This window comes from Melanotaenia boesemani, chromosome 2 (assembly GCF_017639745.1).
Source record: "Melanotaenia boesemani isolate fMelBoe1 chromosome 2, fMelBoe1.pri, whole genome shotgun sequence".
Classification (NCBI taxonomy): Eukaryota; Metazoa; Chordata; class Actinopteri; order Atheriniformes; family Melanotaeniidae; genus Melanotaenia; species Melanotaenia boesemani.
The window spans coordinates 15,993,384-16,016,948 of NC_055683.1; the positions used below are offsets into that span (position 1 = coordinate 15,993,384).

At 43.1% G+C, this 23,565-nt stretch overlaps 2 protein-coding genes across 3 annotated transcripts in view; one reads left to right on the plus strand and one right to left on the minus strand.

Annotated features, from left to right (window-relative positions):
- dnase1 (deoxyribonuclease I) overlaps nucleotides 1–22,494 on the minus strand; it is a 40,574-nt gene extending 18,080 nt beyond the window's left edge. Inside the window, exons 1-7 of one of the 2 annotated variants that reach the window (XM_041998808.1) lie at nucleotides 22,409–22,494; nucleotides 5,702–5,755; nucleotides 3,443–3,581; nucleotides 2,533–2,621; nucleotides 2,312–2,392; nucleotides 317–432; nucleotides 75–187 (exon numbers count right to left, since the gene is read on the minus strand). In XM_041998808.1, the coding sequence (XP_041854742.1) occupies nucleotides 75–187; nucleotides 317–432; nucleotides 2,312–2,392; nucleotides 2,533–2,621; nucleotides 3,443–3,580 (537 nt within the window). In that variant the 5' untranslated portion in view covers nucleotide 3,581; nucleotides 5,702–5,755; nucleotides 22,409–22,494. The remainder of the gene's footprint in view (nucleotides 1–74; nucleotides 188–316; nucleotides 433–2,311; nucleotides 2,393–2,532; nucleotides 2,622–3,442; nucleotides 3,582–5,701; nucleotides 5,756–22,408) is intronic. The other variant, XM_041998817.1, reaches the window with a different exon arrangement.
- On the plus strand, nucleotides 11,689–15,336 carry LOC121656940. The gene is made up of 3 exons (XM_042012188.1): nucleotides 11,689–11,935; nucleotides 12,023–13,765; nucleotides 13,955–15,336. The coding sequence occupies exons 1-3, from the start codon at nucleotides 11,689–11,691 to the stop codon at nucleotides 14,851–14,853; spliced, it is 2,889 nt and encodes a 962-aa protein (XP_041868122.1). The 3' UTR covers nucleotides 14,854–15,336.
- Nucleotides 22,495–23,565: the final 1,071 nt, after the last annotated feature.

Here is a 23,565-nt window from a genome sequence, read left to right on the forward strand (position 1 = left end):
GGCTTAACCAGATTTGTTCTTCCCCATTCATATATACTTCTGGTATATATTTTTTTCTTAAAATGTGTATTCACGTTGGTGTTCCATCGAGAGCGAACATCAGCCACCACATCATACAGAGCATCTATCTCGTGCACGGCAAAGTCTGGAGAGGTGTGCTGGGGGATCAGAACAAAGTTCTTCACAGCTGTAAACAGAAAAAGGAAAATGGTTAAATGAGAAGAAATGTCTCAAGATAGATCTAACTAACTTCCTAAAGATCCAGAGTCACAACAGCAGTAGTGCTCTGTGCTGGCCCCACTTTTCTGAAGCATACCAGTATAAGTGGAGGAGAACATGACTACAAATGGCTCTCTGATGAAGGTGTCTGTCCCACATGGCTCACAGCCGTCATCATAGGTGTAGTTTTTAGCCACGGACACTTTCTGCTCCCTGGACAGAAAATAATAAAGTTAAACCACCTCTATCTTAATGTGCTACTCAATCTCGTAACTATGCGACTCTTCGTCCTTTCAAAGAATGTGGTATGCTTTATGACAAATACTGAAGATAGAGTCATAAAAGAGAAAATACATATTTTAATTATCAGGACTAAATGATTAATGGTACCAAAAACGGCTCATCTGGTCCCTACTAGATATTAAAATGGGTCATTATGTATTTAATGACATTTCTGACAAAAATGTAGAAACACTCTTACTGCCTCCAGAAGAATTCAGAGGGTCAGTCGCAGCCAGGTGCTGCTGATCAAATGCACCAGATTAACTGATCATCATTAGTATGAGCAGCGCTAAGAAAAAATTTAGCCCTTTGCTGATCACCAGCATGCAGGTGTGTGGCAACACAATGCAAAGGAGGAAAAACATCAGCAATGATCTTAGGGAATTATTGCTATCCAATTATATAGAAAGTTTATAAGGTTTTTTTTCCAAACTATTGGCAGTCTGTCCACCCACAATGAAAAAAAAAATGCTCTAAGGTGGAAAACATTTAAGACAACTAACAATATTCTCTGTAGTGGATGTCATAGCAAGTTAAGCCTAAGGTCAGACCGTGTAACGCTCAGAGAAACTGAAAAGCACAGAGCTACATCTCAGATTGTTAAATGTTGAAGTTCATGACTGTACAACTTGAAGAAAACATAACAATTATGACTTGTTTATAAAGGTTGTAGTGGAAAGTGTCTTCTATTAAAAACAACATGGGAGCATGGCTTAGGTTTGGAATGTTGCATCTGAAAAAACACAAAACTTCTGGAACAATTACACAACATATCAGCACAAACACCTCATACGATCTGTCAAGCACGGTGGTGGGGGGATGATGATTTGGGCTTGTTTTGCAGCCTCAGGACCTGGACACCATGCGGTCAGTCTGTACATGCACAGTTATGTAAAGTTAAGCCAAGCTACAGTTAAAGCTCCACCTGATCATTTAATTTGACCACCGTTCTTGTCCCTGTAAACATCCATATTGAGTTATTCACTAAAGTATGTTTGACCCCACATTGTTACGGTTTGTGTGAATAAAAATTCAAAACACTCTGCCCCATTTTATTTCTTCTGTTTGCATATAAAACTATGGCTAAATTCACTGCAGGGATTTTGTAAATTATTGTATGGTGATTTTGTCAAATGAGGCTGCAATTATAAAATCATGGTTTTATTAGACCAAAGTGTTGTCTGGAAATTCTATACAATTTTTACATAACAAGTTTTAAGAACATAGTTTTAATGGATTGCTATATAAAATTGTATATTGTAAATTGTAATTGTCAAAATGGTTTCAGAGTTTAACCTTAGAATAAAGAAAAGAGCAGAAATTAAAAAAGAAAAAAAAAAAAGCTTAATTGTGTATCTAGGAGCATTAATGACCTAACCAGGCCAACTTGAGTCTAGGTGAGAACATGCATGCAGGAATTCAACCTTCCAGATGTATTTTCTGTGTATTTTGCTCTGGTGTTTAGATCTTAAATTGATTATTTTTAATATTTGATCGGACTATCATGCTTACAGGCATTTTAAAAGTCTAGTTGTTACAAACACAATAATTTGGTCTGTATGCCAAAGTTTATTTTATATAGAATGTGATGCCATCTGAGCCTAAAACTGGATCAAGGCCTCAACTTGATTGAAGTAATGTGCTGGGTCCTTAAGAGAGAACAAATGTGTCAAATCTCAACAAAACAAAGCAACATTGAAAAAGAAAGTGTACCAAAACAAAGTAAAAATAAAAATGAACAAAATCTGTGATTTTCATATGAATATATGTCAGTTCTACCTTTGTAATGCTTCTGTTTTGACATATATACCTGTAGAGGAAGAGGTATCTCTCCTTGTAGGTGCTGCGTCCCAGAGGCTCGCTAATGATGTAACTGAACTGATGAGAATCTCTGGGAAAAAAAGACAAATAGATTGAGTTTATCAGATGTCCCTCCTTCTGTTAAGATATTCAAAATTTCTAACAAATTTTAACTGTAAACCTCCAGTCAATGTTACTGTGTGTGTATGCAAGGTGAGTAGTCAGTCTAACTTGTTGACATGCTCCATGAGTTTTTCGGTTGCTGCCAGATCATTGTCTCTGACCTCCTGGATCAGAATAATGTCATAGTGGTGGACGATCTGCAAAGAAACACACATCAGTGCATCCTGACTAGCATTCTGTTGGCATCAAGTCCCTTTTAATTTTTATTTGTAGCATAATTATCATGTTGATAATTCTTGTTATCAGCTGGAAAGTTGTGAAGCACAAGAAACAGAGAGATCAGGAAAACTGGATTTGAGGGATCCAATTTTTTATACAAATGTCAAAGTAAAAATAAAAAGAAAAAAAAAAAATATTTATCCAAAAATCTGCTTCAGAAAAGTTTAAAAGATTTCTATAATTCATCTAATTTAAGAAGACAGCAGTTCAGTAGATTCTGGCATCATAGCTAATTTGCTAGCTAGTCTGAGGCTAGTAAGGTCAGAAAAGATCAACTTTATCAATCCAAAAGGAAATATTTCACACCAGCTACTTAGACACATAAAACCTTCACACAATAAATAAATATAATAAAATAAGAAATTAAGTAAAATCGCAAAAAAAAAGGAAAAGAAAAGAAAAAAAATCAATGATATGCAGCAGATTTGTAGTAGTTATAATTACAGCTGTAGTTTTAATGGAATGGAAGGGCCAAAGAAGGTATTTGGCACTACATAGAAAATATGAATGCAATCTATTCCACTTTTCTCCTAATCTTGGATATATCCAAGACTTTGATCACCACCAAAGACCCATCCCCCTAATATTTGTTATTTGTAAAGTAAGGCAGTTTTTGTAATAATCAAGGCAGACTAAAATATTCAAACAGGCATTTAAAGTGATAAAATACCAATTATAATTAAATTAAATTAAATAAAGTTTTAATACTAAATAGAAAAAACATGGTGGAGCTCCAAACCGTGCTTATGATGTCCATCAGAGTTGTGTTGGAGGATTTCTTGTCCCCAAACGATCTGATGTTGAAGGCTCCCAGCTGCAGAGAGGAAGACAGATGCAGGAGTCCCACAAGGATTCCCAAAGAGCCCAGCACACGCATCCTGGACCAAAGAAGGTTCATTTAAACACATAAATCTGTGCCAGACAGATTTATCCTGCTTTTGTGAAGACTCTCCAGTCTGACTCAAGGAAAGGTTAAAGGTGAAGGTTGGTTTAGACTATAGTCCGATTCCAGCTGTAGTCTTATCGAGGTGAGAGTTTAGTTTAAACTATTTTGGACTGTTTTCAGAACTCTAACTGATATAATTAGCCATTCGCAGTTTCACTGTACAGTGCATTAAGACTTGCATGGCTTAATCTTTGAGACAAGCATATGCTACTGGCAGGATTAACCAGGTAGCCCTGCTCAAACCCAATGGTTGCACTGTGTCCACACTTTTAGCACCCACAGGAACTGGTTGAGAGGGGTGTGAGCCAAAACTTTGAGCAGGGTAAAAAACACTCCGGGGTGGTGGGTTCCGTATGTGCCGGGGATCTGGGCCTGTCCGGATGTACTGCCATGGTGTGGATTGGTGCATGTCCTGGTATCTGGTTGCCACCCTGGGACCCAGGGTATGGCCCAGGGGCAGGAGGGGTGTAAGGGTTTGAACGGGGTGTTCAAATGCACTTGTGGGGGGGGCCTGGGGGTGGAGTGCCATGGGTCTGGGCTCCGCCGCTGTCCTCCTCCCCATCCTTTCATTCCCTGCTAGGCATGTGGGGGGTGGGCACCTTCTGGGTTCGGTGGCGGCTCATTGGCTGCAGGCCCTGTATGGTCATAGGGGGCAGCCTCTCCTGGCCTGTCTGGCCCTGGGGGACTTCCCGGGGAGTGTGGGTGCCTAATCCCACTAGAGGCTCAACATCCAAAGGGATATTTGCTTCCCCCTGGACTTACATCCCCAGACCTCTCTTCTTTCCCTCTCTCTCTCTCTCTCTCTCTCTCTCTGGGGGTTGCTATGGGGGGAGTGGTGTGGATCGTGCTTGGGGCTTACTGTCCTCTGGTCCACCCACGGGGCATGGTGGGTGGGTTATGTGTGACATGACTGTATGATAGTGAGTGCTTGAGGGTACAGCGCAGGGGAGAGTGTGAGTGTGGGGTTATATGGGGTGGAGATTGGAGTAGGTGGAGGGTGGGGGAGGGGGTCGATGGCGCCCTGGTTCCTGGGGTGTGCGGCTGGAACATCGGAGTGTGTGCTGGCCTACGCTGGGTGGTTGTCTGGAGGGACTTGGTCCTCCTAGGCATGGTGCGGGCCCTCTGCTTTTGGGGGGTGGGGGGAGCACCTCTGGGCTCCTGGGGCCCTGGGCCCTTCACTCGGGCCACCCTGGATGGTCCCTGGCGGGGCCGGCTGCTGCTGATCTTGCTCCACTGGGACCTTTGCTCCAAGACCTTGGGGGGTTCTTGCTGGGGCTCTCCTCTGCCGCCTTTTGGGTGGGGCTGGAGTCGTCTTTGGGGTGGTACAGCTTGGGTTGATGCTCCGGGGCTACTGCTGAGGGATCTCTGCGCTACCCTGGTCTCCCTCTGACCTCCGTAGAGGCGTGGTCGCATTTGCATGATCTCACTCACCGCTCCTCATCACTGATCAGTCCTTATTCCTCATCCTCTGCACGCTGACACAGTCATTGAGTCGTCCAGTGGGTTTATATACTAAGAGATAATTCTTCTTTTTTTTACTGTGAGTTAGTATCCGGTCGTTGTTGTGCTATTTTTGTGATATGTCTTTTTAATTTGGTTATTATTTAAGAACTCTTAATGACTAGCAGCTCTGTTTTTCTCTGTAAAAGTTGTTGTAGGAAATTTTCTGGTGTGTTTATCTACAGTTTAACAGTTTGTTGTCTGGTGATGGTGTGGATTGAAAGGTCGTTGCCTTCTATCTGTAATGTTTTTGTCTCCCTTCTTCTTTCCCTTTTGCTTCTTTTTGCTATCTTCCTTCTTTTTCTGTCCCCTCCGGTTAGGTCCACCAAGATTACATAGATTCCATGATTCAAAGTACATAAATAAACACTCTTGTAGGAAGAATGTGGGGTAAAAACAACTTCTGCAGACTCTTGTATTCTGCTGAAGCAGTTTTCACAATGACAAAAGACAACTTTCCAGTTACATTATTGATACTTATACAGAAGTCCTTGAATGAGTTAGATTGTCAGTTAGCTTGTGATAAACCTGCTGATTGTTCATTGCCATTACCTTGACTCCTGCACGTATAATATTTGCAGCCCCAATTCCAAAAATCTTGTGATGCTGTGGAAAATAAAATAAAATAAATGAATTACTAAAACAGAATTAAATGCTTTGCAAATTTTATAAACCCAACTTCTATTCCTATTAGAACACAAACAACAAAATACGAGATGACTGTGAATTTGATGGCAGCAATATATCCAAAAAAGCTTGAAAAGCAATTGGCACAAATTGAAAACAACTGGAGGAGCATGTGACAACCAATTAGGATAATTGGCAATATGACTGGGTATAAAAGGAACATTTCAGAGAGACAGTGTCTCTTAGACAAGATAAAGATGGACAGAGGTTTATCAATCTGAGACAAACTGTATCTAAAAATAGTGGAACATTTTCAGAAAAAAGTATATTACAGTCATTTAGCAGATCCTTTTCTACAAAGGGACTTACATCTGAGAGTAAGCAGTAGAATTAAGAATCTTGCTCAAGGACCCAATGGGAAAGTCTTAATATTTGCAACTTTGTAATATGTCCCCAGTGGGATTTGAAGTCCGTTCTCCCGCAAGGGAGATGGATGCCCTACCAACTGAGATATCCAGCTGCCAAAAAAAAAAAAAAAACATGACAATGGTTTGCCAAGTTTTGGCTGGATTATTGTTGTGGTTGCTTCCCTATCAAATCATAAACTGTTGCACCTGTGAGTACACTGTGAAAATACTCAATAAGACTACTAGGAAGGAAAATAATTGAAGGTACCTGACCAAGGAGCTGTGTTTAGTCAAAATATCTACACCCAGCATGGGGTTCAAACCCACCACCCTGAGATTAAAGGTGGATTTATGGTTGCACGGTGTGTGCATAACCGCTGTAGGCTTGGGGTAGCTCCGCAGAGGCTCGATGCGCACCTCTTCCAGACCTGAGGTGCACCCCAGCTTCACAGATGGTTATATGGAGGTACTCCCTTGTGATTGGTCAGTTTGGGATCATGTGTTGCCGGATATCTGGATCTTCTCACTGAATTTGTGTGGTAACCACCATTTTTCAAAACAATAACCAGTGGATCAAGTTGAGGAGAGGCTGATCGAATTATTTCATTGTCTCTTCCACAAGCTACTAAAGACACTGAACCATACTGGACACCATTGTTGTTTTAAAATAGAAAAAAAAAGGCTAACAGCCTGGTTTCTTTGGTTATCTCAGCCATCCAAACCGGCATACCCCTACCCACAATGTGGGCACAACTTCACTTGACAAAGCAATAATGACAATGCCCATGAATAAATAGACTGTTTAAGGTTTTACCCCAAGTCTTTTTCAGATGAGTATTGTATGTCTCATTTTAAATATATATAGCCTATATAACTTGACTCCAAACGTTTTTCTCTCACTGGACCACTTTAAATTTTAGTTGAATACCTCTGAACTATATAATCAAAAGATTTAGATAATCAAATCAAAAAGACCATAACCTATGGTGAGGCCTCTTTCATTATTACAGCCCTCATTTGTGGAACAGCCTACCAGAGAACCTCAGGGCTGCAGAGACTGTTGATGTTTTTAAAAAGAGGCTCAAGACCTACCTTTTTAGCTTAACTTTAAAGTAAATTTGATCTGATCCCATTTTATTTTATATAATTTTTATTACCTTTTACCACATTATTTTATGAAGTCCTTTATGTGTATTAATTAATTTATTAATTTATATATTTATTTAACTCCAGTGTTTTCTTCCTTTGAGCTTGGGGCTTTGCTTGCTGGGTCTGGATGTTGTTGCCATGGTGATCGCACTTGACTGGGTGGCTGGAGGTCCTGCACTGGAGCCCTACGGCTGTGGTGTGGACTGTGACCTACCCAGGCCTGGATGGTTGCGGTGCATCTGCGAACATGGGTGGGCTGGTACGAAGGGCCGTTTGAGACATTATTCAGAATTACCCTCTCACAGACACGTGAAATTTGAGTCTTTCACACAATATACTGAAACCTCTCATATATTATACTGAAATCATTCACACATTATAGTTAAATCTCTCATACACTATACTGAAACTGCCTCTTATATACTATACTGAAATGCTCTTACATGCTATACTGAAATGCTCTTATACACTATACTGAAATACTCTCACATACTATACCGAAATGCAGCTCCCTGTCTCATCCTTGACTCAGTGTTTGATAAAGGAAGTTCTCAACCCTATGTTATTGTTTTCATTTGTCAGTGTTTAAGTCAGTGTTGAAGCACCGTGCTTATGTAACTGAGATAGTAACTGTGTGGTTGTATTTATAACGTTATATTAAAATTTGTGGCCGGGACACGGACATTTTCAACTTGTCATCTTGTTTGCAGAAAGCATAGCAGGTGTTGCTTCTGTTTAATTGGCAAGGGACTGTTTAAGTCTATTGATGTGGTCATGAATTTATGATGACTAAGTGAAGCAGCTGGCTTCTTTAATACTATACTGGCCTCAGCAGATACTATTAGAAGGGTCAGGTCTAACACGACAGCAACTGGATAACTAACAGTAGCAAGTCTGAATGAGGACACGCTAACTAGCCACCTAGCATAACTCGGCCATTAAGATATTGTAATGGAAAATTTATACACATAGCCCTTATACTCTATAATTTACTCTTTGTATTATTAACAACCTTGACTTATGCTTCACTGAGGAAGAGAGCGAGTTGTACCCAGATAATATTTAGTGAGCTCTCCTCCCCAGCACAGATGCTGATAACAGTCTTTAGAAAACATTGTACCAGGCTGTGCAGGGTTTGCAGACAATGTACTGAAGATTTGCAACCAACGACCTTGATGCCATCACGTCATGCGAGTCTATATTAACCAAGCCCATGTATGTCTCTGCGGATTTGCTCAGCCAAACCTGTTTGACTGTGTGACTCTCATTGTTGATCAGCTCTTAATAAAAATACTTTGTTTGATTCTCACTTAGTGTGTGATCTTTGGTAATAAAATTCCACAACAATCTTGGCGTCACGAACAGGATATCTTGAGTGACTGACTGGAGGACCAGAACCCGTGACTGCGCATCCTGAAGGATACTTCAGCCCCTGGGTCAGCCTTAACCGTCAGGGGACGGCGGAGGGACTCCGTTCAGACACCACTGATATCCAGAACGAAGTCTGCGTGTGGAGCAGCACCCACAATCACACACGGTGAGAAGTTTTCATATCGGGCTCCCATTTACCACCCTTTTCTCACTATCTTATGAAAATAGGGTAGGGTTAGTCCGGCACTGAAGTGAAAACTTCGGTGGTAATAATAGGCGTTTTAGTCAATTTTTGTGCCTGAGTTTGGGCTGCTCAAAGAAGAAAAATCCAGCACAAGACGTTCTAGCTGCATAATGGGAAACACAGCTGTGAAGGAGGAGGAGGGTGAATGGGACTCCCCAGTTTTAAGAGATATGAAAAAGAAATATGGACTTGACTGCATGGACTGTATGACTTACTGGACAGAGAAATATGGGTTTCCACAGAACGGGAGTTTGAGTGAAAAAGAATTAGATAAGTTGAATGAGGCAGCACAGAAGGACTGGGATGAGAAAAAGAAGAAAAATAAAATTAAGGCACAGGATGTAGAAAAGTGGGAACGGCATCAGAAATGTATTAAAATGTGGAAAAATGAAAGTGAATGCAGAAAAAGAAAAGCAAACACAAAAAAAATGGGTGGAGGATTAGATATGACTGGAGATATAGGAAACAGGAGGGATAATGCATCCCTGCCTAGTGCACCTCCACCATATAATAATTCAGGGCATTCACGACCCTCTCCATATCGTTCACTGCAGGAGCGATTACAGGCGCTGAAGGTGGATCCAGACCTGGACTCCTGTCCCCCGGTGTTACAGCCCCAGCCGCCTCAGCAGCAGGAGCAGCATCGCCCAGAGGACCGACGGAGGGATGAGACATCGGGTCCCGCCGACTCCACCCAGGAACAGGCTACAGGGGGAACTGAAAGACCATCAGCAGACATGGCCAGCCCTCCACACACCAAGTCCGGGAGGACCTATGGACTGGAGGTGTTATCAACCTCCCCCCTCCACAGACTTGGGAAGGCTGCCAGGGACCTATTTCTGGGACAAAATACTGCTGAAGATGAGGACACTGAGGTCTTCAGTGCCCCCATGGTGGAAGTATCAGGACCCACCGGCCCCATACTGGTTTATCGCCCTTGGTCCCCCTCTGAAATCATGGAACATGCCAAAAATCTTCCTGACCCCACTGAAGATGGTGAGAAAGCTAGCGAGGAGTGGAGAGCTTTCTGCCGCGAGCACCGCCCTACTGGACTTGAACTAAGGAAAATCTTCGCTAAAGTGCTCACTGCTAGTGATCTGGCTAAAGTCCGTCCCCACCTTCTTCCTGATGACACCTGCCTGAAAAATCCGAACTGGGACGATGACACGAACCGAGCCTACAGAAATGCCATCACCACACTCTGTAATGGCATAAAGACTGAGTTCCCTAATCGAGGGAGTCTGGCTGCCCTGAGAAATCTGATTCAGGGCCCAGATGAGCGCATGGAGACCTTTCTGCACAGATGTGAGACTGTTTTCACCAGACATTCTGGCTTGGAGCGCCCTACCGGAGAACTGGGAAACACTCCAGGACCATGGGAACGCCTTCTCTGTCAGACGATCATTGAAGGGATGAACAGAGATGTGTTGGAGGTGGTGAAAAGACAGTATGTGGGGATGAGACATGCGACCAGATTGGCTGAGCTTCAACGTCAAGCTAAACATGCACAAGATGTCATGGATGAAAACAAGAAAAAAGCTGAATCCAAGAAAGACAAACAGATGTCAGCAGCTCTGACTCTGTTCACCTCCCAGAATCAGCCACAATCCAACAGGGATGGGAGGGGCAGAGGCAGAGGCAGAGGAAGACGAGGGAGGGGCGGCAACCAACAACAGCGTGGGGCGTGTTATCGCTGTGGCCAATACGGACACTGGAAGGACGAGTGCCCTCGTGTTCATGGGCCCACCCACCAACAGGAAAACCAGCAGGCTGACTGAGGGGCGGACCCGGGAGGCAGGACTCCAGAGGAGCTTTTTCCTCCACCCACCACAGCTTTTGCTGCAGCATCTGTTGAGGGAAGTGAAATGCACACACACACATACACACACACATACACTCATTTGGCTGCTAAAGCTTATAAGCGTTTTCCTTTGTTTACATTGTCTGTAAATAATCAACCAGTTTCTTTTATGGTTGACAGTGGAGCAACTCATTCAGTTCTTAAGACAGGCACCCTAAATCCCACTCCACCATTCAGTGGTAAGACTGTCATCTTCGTTTCTGCTGGGGGCCATCATGACAAAGAGAAATTCACGGTACCTTTAACCTGCTCGGTACAAGGTGAGCATCAATTTACACATTCCTTTCTTTTGTCCAAAGTTTGTCCTGTAAATTTACTGGGCCGTGATCTTATGTGCAAACTGGGCATTCAGATTTCCTCTGGGTCTCAGGGGCTGACCATATCATGTTCACCTTCTGAGTCTGAGGAAAAAGATTTTATGATGGTTAAATATAGCCCAAGAGCTCCCTGCTATGCTTATCAGTGGAAAATGGGAAGCTCCCCTCTTTCTTCACATTGGCTGTCCCTCTGCAGAGCCAGAGTCTCCCCAGGGGCAGAGGTGATGGGGGAGAAGGATTTACATTACACATCCCATGTCTGTCCTGATGGTCCTGACCAGCAGTATGAAAAAATCTTTTTTAGGGACTGCTCTGACAAACTGACTGTGACGTGTATGTTTTGGAATGAAAGTATGTGTGTTTTGTCTGTTTCACTAACTTCTGACCAGCTGAAGTTGTTTAAACTTCACACACATCCACATGTGTCCCTTTCCAAGTCTCCCTCGGCTGAGTGGAAGGATTTGGGCCCCTTTGTTGCTCCTGCTCTCAGTGAGTCTCAGTGGCAATCCACTCATGACTCGGCAGTTTTGTTTTCTCCAAGGCTGGGTGTGTTCAAGCAGAGCATGCTCTCTGTGATTCACTGCCAGAAAAGTGTTCAGTTGGTGGATGATGATTTTCTGACATGTTTCTCTGCTGACTCACCTTTGCCACCTGTTCCCCCAGCTCTCTCTCAGGTTCCCTCTGATTTGTGGGCCACTTCTCCTCATGATGTGGGCCTGGTTAAGAACTGCCCCCCAGTAGTCATCACTCCGAAATCTGACTACCGCCCCTGCCAGAAGCAATATCCTCTCAAACCTGAGGCTTTGGAGGGTATTACACCTGTCTTTGATTCACATCTTAGGAGTGGTATTGTTGTTTCTTGTCCAAATTCACCTGTTCGCACTCCTATTTTCCCAGTTATGAAACCACGTGAACCTCCAACCAAACCTGACTGGCGTTTTGTCCAAGATCTTTTTGTTGTGGATCTGGCTAATGCTTTTACATCTGTTCCTGTTCATCCAGACAGCCAGTTTTGGTTTGCTTTTGAATTCAATGGGAAGCCATACACTTGGACCCGGCTTCCCCAGGGGTACTGTGAGTCCCCCACAATTTACAATGAGGTTCTAAGAGATTCTCTTTCTTCTCTGCAGCTTCCACAGGGCGTGGTTTTGTTAAGCTACGTCGATGACCTTCTTCTCTGCTGTCCCTCTGCTTCAGCATGTGAGGAAGCCACACTGGCCCTCCTCCTTCATCTTCATTCTGAGGGTCATAAAGCCAGTCTACACAAGCTGCAGTTCTGCCAGTCTCGAGTTCTCTTCCTGGGACATCACATTTCTGCCACCACCAAGGCCCTGGCTCCTAAACGGATTGAGGCCATTCAGAAAGCACCGAAACCTGTCACCAAGAAACAGCTGATGTCCTTTCTTGGTATGGTAGGGTTCTGTCGGGCCTTCATTCCTCATTTTTCGGAGCTTGAAGCCCCCCTTGCGGCCTGCATACATGGTAAGAATCTATCTGCTCATGACCATTTCCTCTGGACCCCAGATGCTGAGCAGGCTTTTCTGTCTGTGAAACAGGTTCTGTGCTCTGCTCCAGCTCTGGCTCTGCCTGACCCATTCAAACCTTTCTTTCAGTTTGTGGATGAAAAACATGGGTTCATGTCTTCTGTTCTCCTTCAACAGCACGGCTCTCACAAACGCCCAGTGGCCTACTACTCTTCTAAGCTCGACTCTGTTGCTGCAGGTCTTCCTGGATGTCTGCGAGCTGTGGCAGCATGTGAAAAGGCTGTTCTTGCATCACGTGACATTGTGGGCTACAGTGAGCTCACTGTTTTTGTTCCTCATTCTGTTTCCATCATTTTGCTTGAACAAAAGACTTCTCATCTGTCTGCAGCTAGATGGCTGAGATACACCACAGTTCTTCTTGACATGCCCAACATCACTGTCAAACGCTGTACCACACTTAACCCTGCCACTCTCCTTCCTACAGCAGATGATGGTGTTCCACATTGCTGTGAGACTGTTCTGTCTGAAGCCTGCACTCCAAGACCAGATTTATCTGATGAGCCTCTTCTTAACTCTGACCTTGTTCTTTTTTGTGATGGCTCCTCCTCCAGAGACCCTTCTGGTAAGAACAGAGTGGGTTTTGCTGTCTGTAATGAGCATCAGGTTCTCCTCTCTGGCTCTCTCCCTTCTCATTTCTCAGCTCAGACAGCTGAACTTGTGGCTCTCACTGAGGCCTGTAAACTCGCACAGGGTAAGTCTCTGACTGTGTACACTGACTCACGTTACGCCTTTGGTGTGGTCCATGACTTTGGTGCGCTGTGGCGTCACCGTAAATTCCTCAAATCTGATGGTAAGCCTATTCTGAACTCCACACAGATCGCTGCTCTCCTGGATGCTATTCTCCTCCCTTCAGAGGTCGCTGTGGTGAAGTGTCAGGCTCACACTAAAGACACTTCTTCTGTTGCTCATGGTAACGCTTTGGCTGACCAGGCTGCTAAGCAGGCAGCTCTGTCAGCCTCCCCACACATTCTCGCTTCCTCTCCTGTCTCAGAGGAGGATCAGTCTCCTCCTTGCTCTCTACAGGACATCCAGTCTTTTTCTACTCCAGAGGAACGTCTCATCTGGAAGGAAAACTCCTGCACCCCTGACTCTGCAGGTATTTGGCGCTCTGCTCATGGTAAACCTTGCCTCCCTCGTCATTTCTTCCCATGGTTTGCTAAGTTGTCACATGGGGCGGACCATGTGTCAAAAGGAGGGATGGTATCTTCCATAACATCTCTTTGGTTCACAAAAGGCTTCACTGTGGTGGCTGAAAATTACTGCAAAAAATGTTTGATCTGTGCAGGCTACAATACAGCCCGTCCTCTTGCCTGCCCTCCAGCTGGCCACACACCACCTAATCAGCCTTTTGATCATTTGATGATGGATTTCATTGAGTTAACACCTGCAGAAGGTAAGAAATATTGTCTAGTCATGGTAGACATGTGGTCAAAATGGGTTGAAGCTTTTCCAGCTAAGCATGCTACAAGTTCAGTCGTGGCTAAGGCTTTGGTGACCGAAATCATTCCAAGATGGGGAATTCCAGCTAAGGTCTCATCTGACAATGGTTCACACTTTGTCAATGCAGCCCTGAAAGAGGTAAGTGGACTGTTGGGGTTCCAGCTTAAGACTCATTGTTCTTATCACCCACAATCCGGCGGAGCTATAGAACGAGAGAACGCCACTTTGAAAGGTAAGCTGGCTAAATGTTGTGAAGAAACAGGACTGTCTTGGCCTAAAGCCCTCCCACTCGTTCTGATGCACATGAGGATGAGGAAACGTGCCCGAATGAACCTGAGTCCATTTGAGATTCTGTTTGGCAGACCTCCTCACACCAGTCTGGATCCCCCGGGACTCTCCGTGTCCACCACACACTGTGAAGGTAACATGCTTGCTTATTGCCAAAATCTGTCCAAAGTTCTCTCACAGGTGCAGAGTGTGGTGAAGGAGGCCCTGCCACGCCCAGCATCAGGTCTGCTCCACTCTTTGGTTCCGGGAGACTGGGTCCTGGTCCGGGAGACGAGACGAAAACACTGGCGGTCTAAAAGGTGGCTGGGTCCATTCCAGGTCCTGTTGGTCACTCACACAGCTGTGAAGGTCGCTGAAAGGTCCACGTGGATCCACGCATCCCACTGCAGGAGGTTCCAAGGTACACCGACTCCAGCTCCAACTGACCTCTCAACTACAGGGCAGAATAATCCCTGAGGTCAGTCCAGTGTGAGGTAGTCTGTCCTTCACTGGCAACATGAAGTGCACCCAGGCTGCAGTGATGGGGTGGGCGTGCACCGTCCTCCTCATCCTCATCACCCTCCTCCTCTGGTACCTGGATCCAACCGGTCCTCGCCTCACACAGCGAACCCCAGCTCCGTCCCAACCCGCCAGACGACTGCAGGGGACCACACAACGAACCCCAGCTCCGTCCCAACCTGCCAGACGACTGCACGGGACAGAAGCACCCTCCTTAAGGAGGCATCGCCGAGATGACCACACCCTTCAGCATCATGACCACACTGATAATCTTTGTTGGCAGGGTGCAAACATGTCAGCTCAGACATTGACCAATGACAGCTGTTATGTTTGTGGACTGGTGCCACATGCCACACCTTCTCAGTCAGTTTTCATTCCATATCCAGTCCCTTTGAACACTACTTTGTGGACTCTGATTATGGGTAATAGATTAAACCAAAGGAACATTACCTGGCCACACCAGCGCCCTCCCCTCTCATGGAGGACACCAGCTGGGTTTTCCAGCAATACAAACTCTACATGTGTTTCATCCAGAACTGTTTTCCGCTTAAGAGATCGTACTAATCCATATTCCTCTCCACCTCTCTGTTTTCAGCGGAACGGCACAGATGCACAGACTTTCTTAGGACACACTCTAGGTTGTCAGCGTGTTATTCATGTATCATGTGTTTCCTCACCTTGCTCCAAACGCTCTGACTCGTTCACCTTAAATCCTTGTGATTTATACCCTGACTGCTCTCCTTCTACAGATTGGGGAGCTGGAACTGTTGTGTTTAACCTTACAGCACTTTTGCCTTTTTCTGATCTTCCTATGTATAATAACTCTGTTCTCAAAACCACCTGGTCCTACATCCCATCAGACACCGGCTTTGGATGCCCTCAGAATATGGTTTGGACATGTGGCAGACACTCCTACATTTACCTTCCTGTTAATTGGTCTGGGACTTGTTATTTAGCTTACCTGCTTCCTGATGTCTCTGCCTTCACCCTGACTCATAATGGCACTCTGCAGCCCCTTTTTAATCCCCATTCCCATTCACACCGTGTTAAACGTGGTCTTTTCTCTCCTCAGCAGAAAGGTGCTATGATGATTCTGCCCTGGTATGGTGTGGGGGAATTAGCCTGGGCTGTGGAAGATTTATCTATCTCTTTGGAGAATTTAACCTCTCTTGTAGATTCTGGCTTTAGTTTGCTGCAGAAGGAAGTTCAGGCCTTAAGAATAATGTCTCTGCAAAACAGGATGGCTCTTGACTTTTTATTAGCTGCTCAAGGTGGCACTTGTGCTCTCATTGGAGATCAGTGTTGTACTTTTGTCCCTGATGCATCTGCTAACTTCTCTGTGATCCATGATGCCCTTACTGACCTCTGGGGCACTCTACACGACCGTAACAATGCTAATTCGTCTTCTGAGGGGTGGGGGTTGTGGGATTGGCTTATTAGTGGTTCCTGGCTCACTATAGGCTCTTTCCGACTGTAGGAACCTTTTGCAGTTCCTATAACCTTTTCAGGAACCAGGCCGTTTTTTCGCGCATTCCGACATATAGGAACTGGGGACCAAAGCCCCCAGTTCCTATAACCATTTTAGCTCCTACTCCGAGGCAGGGTCTGAGCGGGGTTCTATAGGAACCCTCATGACGTAGGTGTTTGGTGACTGGTAGCTACGCCCTTTGCCAGATTTCCGCATTTTGTGTCCCCGCCACATTTAAAAAAACACGGTTGCACATACGGACAAAAACAACAACAGAGCAAGCGATAAATGGACCGACGAGGACGTCGAAGCTCTTCTGACCGTCTACGCCACAGAGGATTTTCAGAGAGGTTTTGAAGGTTCGCAGCGAAATATAAAAATATTCCTGACGATCAGTTCTCAGTCAGAAAACACGGGATAACGCGAAGCAGCGCACGTAGAAAACTCACACAAAAAAACACAAAACACAACACTACAAATAAATTAAGGATCATGACAACCGGAGTGGGACGAACCGAAAAAACAGTAAATTCCACAGCTTGTACCACCGACATGTTTAGTCGGTCAACGCCGCAGCAAATGACTCCTGCGTGCGGCAGGAAAAGCCAGTGTGATATGCAGCATATACACACGTTATTTTATTTTAGTTATTTTTGCTCTGCTGTATTCATTACAAAATAAATAAATGACTTTGTAAAGAGTCTGAAGTATTCAGTTTGTGTCTGTTAGATGTGCTTTGGCCACATCTATAAAATATTAGCTAATAAAAATTTTGAGTAGTTATTAACTTATCACAGCTATGAAATATTAAATAATCCATCTTTGGCCGCTACATTTTAAGTCTTATCCTGGGTGTAAATTACGCTAGTTTATCAACTTTATAATATGCTCCATATCACAGGACGAAGTTTATCATGTTTAACCAAGATCTGACACAAATAGCACACCTGTAAACATTTCACCACCCTTTTTATATTTTTACCTTTATCTACGCTAAATCTGTGTGACTATGTCCTCATAATTCTAAACCATAAGTCAGTCACAACCAACCCTTCACTGACGGATTACTCCTTCATCTTTCTACTGATGATTCCATAAAACACACAAAGCTTAATAGCAGATGATGAGATCTTTATTTTGCACATAACACTCACAAAAAAAAAAAAAAAAAATGAACAAATGATGCATTTTCTATGGATGTTCTGTCTGTCGAACTTCCAGAACATGATGCTTATTATGAAGAGGTGTGTAGTGATTAGCTGAAAGGCAGGAGGTAAAGCATCCAGGCTGTTCTCCATCTCCTTCAGTATCTGCAGCAGGTGGTTGTGTCCATCCTCTCCAGTGCAGCTTCAGGCGGCCACAGATGTATTGAAATGTCTCCCTGGACATACAGGAATTCTCTGTCCACTGCTTATCGGTAAAACTGAGAACAACCTTTTCCCACTAGTTATCAGCTTTGCTCCGGACCAGCTGGACGGTGAGGAGGTTGAATGAGCTGCAGCAACGTCTGAAACAGAACACGAGTTACAATAAACCCGCCGTCTGAAATATTTACTTATTGTAATCTGCTCAACACAGACAGTAGAAAACCGTCTGAAACGTTTACTCATAAGACACGTATACAATCGCTGCATGTTCAATAAGTTAAACTTACACGTCGTCTCCTTTGTCTGCGGCGTATCTCCTGCCGCTGGATTCTTCATCTTCTGACTTTCAGGAGCCTTCCAGCCTCGACGTGAGACGCCTGATTTTATAGTCCATCAGTAACTTCTCCATCAAGCAGAGCATGAACACTACGATCTCTTCGTTCTCCATATTAGCTTGCCGTGTTGTTTTTAGCGGGTTTTGTTTTGTTGTTATGTGGCGCTAAAGTCACACGCCACTGTCGCAGACGTATGCGTCACATCGGTCCCGCTACCGCCCCCAACTCATGTGCGAATGCAACAAGAAACAGTTCCCCTGGAGAAGGGCCGTTCTTAGAACTAGGACAGTTATTAGAACTGCGTTCTTAGAACTTCTCTGTCGGAATGCGCCTTATTTTAACTAGAGTTGCTATTCTCCTGACTGTATTTTTCCTCTGTGTTCTGGTTGTATTTTGCTGTGTGATTCCTCTCATCAAGTGTATGCTCAGCAGAACGTTCAATTTCCATGTTCATCATTATGTTCCAGCGGATTCCTCCCCCTACTATGATGTCGATTCTGGTGATTTGGAGTTCTTTGAGTAAATTTTCTCTTTATGTGTGATTAATATGGTTCATTTTAATCAAAGGGGTGGATTGTAATGGAAAATTTATACACATAGCCCTTATACTCTATAATTTACTCTTTGTATTATTAACAACCTTGACTTATGCTTCACTGAGGAAGAGAGCGAGTTGTACCCAGATAATATTTAGTGAGCTCTCCTCCCCAGCACAGATGCTGATAACAGTCTTTAGAAAACATTGTACCAGGCTGTGCAGGGTTTGCAGACAATGTACTGAAGATTTGCAACCAACGACCTTGATGCCATCACGTCATGCGAGTCTATATGAACCAAGCCCATGTATGTCTCTGCGGATTTGCTCAGCCAAACCTGTTTGACTGTGTGACTCTCATTGTTGATCAGCTCTTAATAAAAATACTTTGTTTGATTCTCACTTAGTGTGTGATCTTTGGTAATAAAATTCCACAACAATATGCAGTGCTGTCAAAGGAAGACCTGGACGGCACTGGACAACATACTCTTCACCTGCGTTTGGAGTATTCTCCAGGATATGCCTCACAGTGCTGTCCAGGTCTTCGTTTTACAGCACATCGGCCGAGTTGTGCTCGGTGGCTAGTTAGCATGTCCTCATTCAGACCATTCAGTATTTCAGTGAGTGACTGATAAAGGGTTAAAGCTCTATAATGCAAAGAAGATGTGAGCATCATCCAGAAACACAGCTGTCTTCTCTGGACCAAAGCTCCTTTAAGATTGTTTGGGTAAAGTGGAAAACTCTTCTGTGGTCAGATGGATGAAAATGTGAAAGTCTTTCTGGATAGCATGGACATTGTATCCTGCAGACTAAAGAGGAGAGGGAGCATCCAGCTTGTTATCAGTGGACAGGTGAAAAGCTGCATCTCTGATGGGATGGGGCTGCATTAGTGCCTATGGTGTGGGCAGCTTCCACATCTGTGAAGCTCCATCAATGCTGAAAAGTACATGGAGGTTTTAGAGCAACATCTGCTGCCATCCAGACAATGTCTCTTTCAGGGAAGGCCTTTCAGATTTCAGCAAGACAATACTGAAGTACATCCTGCATCCATCACAACAGCATGGCTTCACAGGAGAAGAGTCTGGCTGCTGAACTGGCCTGCCTGCAGTCCAGACCTTTCAGCAATGTTGCTGCCATCAAAATCAAAATGAACGCATATTTTCCATGAAATGATAAACTGTCTCAGTTTCAGCATCTGATATGTTGTTTACGTTCCCTTAGGAATAAACATTTGGTTTATATTCTATTTTTATTTACAGATTATTTACATTTTTACACAGTTTCTAAGTTCTTTGTAATTAGGATTGTAATATGAATTGTTACTAGAAAAGCCACTTCACTAAAAGACTACAGGAATTGTTCATTACTATGTAATCAGACCTGGAAACCTCAAAGCTTTTCTTCCCCTGAGTCTCTTGGTGGGAATGAAAGGCAGGCAGAGCAGCTGCTACACTGGAGACATCACATGATCCCTTTTCCCTGCAGCTTATCTGACTAAAAGTCTACAACATTTTGCAACTTCATGACAGAAGTTACTGAAAATGCAGATAAAGATTCAACACTGTTATTCTTGCATTTACTGACATTTATTTCACCACAGACTACTGATCATATTTTAGATTTATTACATTTGTAAGTTTATGCTTATTTTTGTGTTACAGCTCTGCAACAAAGTTGGGACAGGTAGTTTCAGGGTAATAATGAGGTAGAAATAATGACTATTATGTATTCATTCATAGTACCGCTTGGTCCGTTATGGGTTGTGGGTTAGCTGGAGCCTATCCCAGCATTAACAGGTGAAAGGCAGGACACACCCTGGACAGGTCACCAGTCCATCGCAGGGTATCATGTATTATATATATTATAATTACTTCAATAGTTTATTTTTATCATGATCTGGACCAAATGTAGTTTCTATGAACGACTGAGTTGTTTAGAGACAAATATGTAATGATCTCCAGTTTTATAATAAATGGAAGAAAATCATTACATTGTTTAAACCCTCAGTCTATTCATTAGGCCTCTGCTGAGTATATCTCTGCTACCACAAGGTCTATTTAAGATGTGTCTGAATATGTGTTACAGGTGAAAATTAGATAAATATGTCACACAGCACACATGAAAAACTTTAAGGTTTGACTAAAAAGAAGGAAAAAAACTTTCAGGGTAAATATGGAATGATATAGCTGTAGCTCTGATATGATATTACATCATAGAACAATATGTGAACATTATCTTTGCAAAAGCCAACTCTGACGTGACACAAAACAAAATGAGATCAGTACTAATATTAGATTTAGTACTGACAGTTCAGGCAAGGTTGACACCAACTGTTCTCATTGTCCCCAAACTGGGGGATATCACGTTTTAAAGGATTTATATATTTTCTACTCCAGCCGAAATATAATTAAACAATTCACAGAATTTGGTGGTATTTCAGAGCATAAAGGGCGAGGATTAAAGCCTAAACTGGACTCATGTCATCTACATTCACAAATGTCACTTCAAACTTTAATGTGCAATTACAGAAGCTCTTCTCTGGAGGCGGCGTCAACATCCCTGGGATCAGAGGCATCTGGACTAAACCTCCGCACAGTGGAAGCGTGTACTATGGTCAGACCAATCAGTAATCTGATCTGTAGCCTTGGACCAAAGACATCTGGCTCATCAAGACCAGTATCAATAACAAGTCCACAGCCAGTATGATTTTTCAGGAACATTTTTCAGCAAAGTAATGCAAAAACTTCACATTGTGCACACATTACAAAGGCATGCAGGTGAAGTAGGGACTGGACTGACCAGCCTGCATTCCTGACCTGTCTCTAACAGAGAAAATAGTTTTGATTAGAAAAAATATGAAGACCTTAAACTTTTGCTGGTTGCAGGCCTGAGACATTAAAACTAATCTGAAATGGCTCCTTTTAGAGTAAATGAGATTAAACACAAAGTATTTTGATTAAATAGTTTGTTCTGGTAGTTTTGTTTATTAAAAGAAAATTCAACTGCAAAAAAGATTATTATGCTTATCAAGCAAACATCCTTTTTCTGCTATGAGAAAAAATTTGATGAAAGCAACATTTTTTAAAGAGAACAGGGGCAACAAAAGACAGGAAAAGAAATTGGTACCAATTAAAAACACCTGGAAGAACATTTTTCAGCTAATTAGGTTACCTGGCAACAGTTTAGTGACATGACTGGGTAAAAAATGAACATTTCAGAGACGCAGAGTCTCTCAGATGGAAAGATGGACAAGCTGAAAAAAGTGGGTCTGATTATTGTGGAACAATTTCAGAGAAATGTTCCTCAAAAAATGGTTGTTGAATTAGATGAAGTGCAAAAAGTGAAGTATTTTTGTCTTATGTTGTCTGCAGTAATATGAAACGAAGAGGATCAAACTAAACACAATTACTTTTTTTTTTGCCCATCTTTTTCTGATGTAGTGTTAATGTGCTGCTTTATGCAGATGCCACATCTATATTGGAAGTGTGGGTTTAGTATTAGTCCAGCAGGTTTTTCTGTCTTGCTACAGTTTTATTTGAGCTGGTGTGGCAACTGTTAGACAACATCTATCAAATATGGAAACAGTCTGGTAGCCTAATGCAGCTGTGTGTTACAGTTACTGTTGAATAAATTATCATTGAAGCAGAAATGAAACGGTTTCAGGCTAATGCAAGATAATTGGTCTGAACAGTGTACTGTTCCCAAAAATAACAAACAGGTTTGTATAGAAGTGCAGGACTAGTCATCTGCAGTAAGCTAAAAATAAGGGTTTTTAGCATTGAAGAAGAACCATAGGTGTGCAGCCTACCTGCTTTAATGAGAAGAATGAAGCTTGTTTTAAACACAGAGCCTTGTTTGTGTTGCTTTCCAGAAGTTTCAGTGCAAGTTCTGAGCCAAAGCACTGATAGTGTTTCTATTCAGGGTTTTATTTACCTTCTAGTGTGACCTCAGCATGCTGGGGAGGAGCAAGGGCAGGACTAAGGTTTGGGTTTTCAGGTGTTCAGCTCTTGTAACTTTGCCACAATATTAACTGAATTTATTAAAATGATTTTACTTACCTGTATGTAAACCTGTATGTACTGTACGTAAACCATTCTTCCTGGAAATCCGCTGGATAAAAGCCTGAATAAACGATCATGCATTTTTTAAAGCTTAAGCAATAAAAAAAAAACTTTATATCAAAATTATATTCTGACATTGTAAATGCCAGCTAACTTCGTTATGGCATTGGATGTTGTTTTAATATATATTGTATTCATTTTGTGATTTTATTCTGAAGAGTACACTTCCGTTTCTATTACTTCCGGTTATTGTTATAGCTTCCAGGTTTCTGCTAACGTAAGACACACGCTGCTCGCCGAGCTACGGCTCTCGTTACTTCGAAGTTGGTAAATATATAAACAATTGTTCATTTGTTATACTTGAGTAAAGCTTGTGAAAGGTTACTTGATGATGGTTCGTTTCTGAATTTTGTATCGTTTCTATGTCACATGCAAAGACTACTACCGAAAGATATGAGCAAGGGACATGCCATTTGTTGAGGACCCGGTTCATCTCTCTAAAACTCGCCTCAAGTCAGATTTAATTGCTCACAATGTCGAGCTGCCACCTGCAGCGAGCAAAAAGGAGGTTTATGTGGAGCTGCACCTGAAACACATCGATCAGAAAAACGCAGCAGACTTTTCCAGCGATGACGAGGATCCAGTGCAAGATGTGGAAAACAATGGAAATGATGCAGAAGATGCAAAGGTGCCTGACCCAAGTAGTTTGACTGATGGTGATCTCAAAGCTGCATTACTCAACCATGGGGTTAAAGCTGGGCCAGTAGTAGCCTCCACTAGGGCCTTGTATGAGAAGAAGCTCTGGAAACTTCTTCATCGTGATGGATATGACGGATTAAATGGAGCAGAGAAAGCTGTTCTGTACTCGGATAGTGAAGAAGAAGAAGAGGAGGGGAAAGAAGCT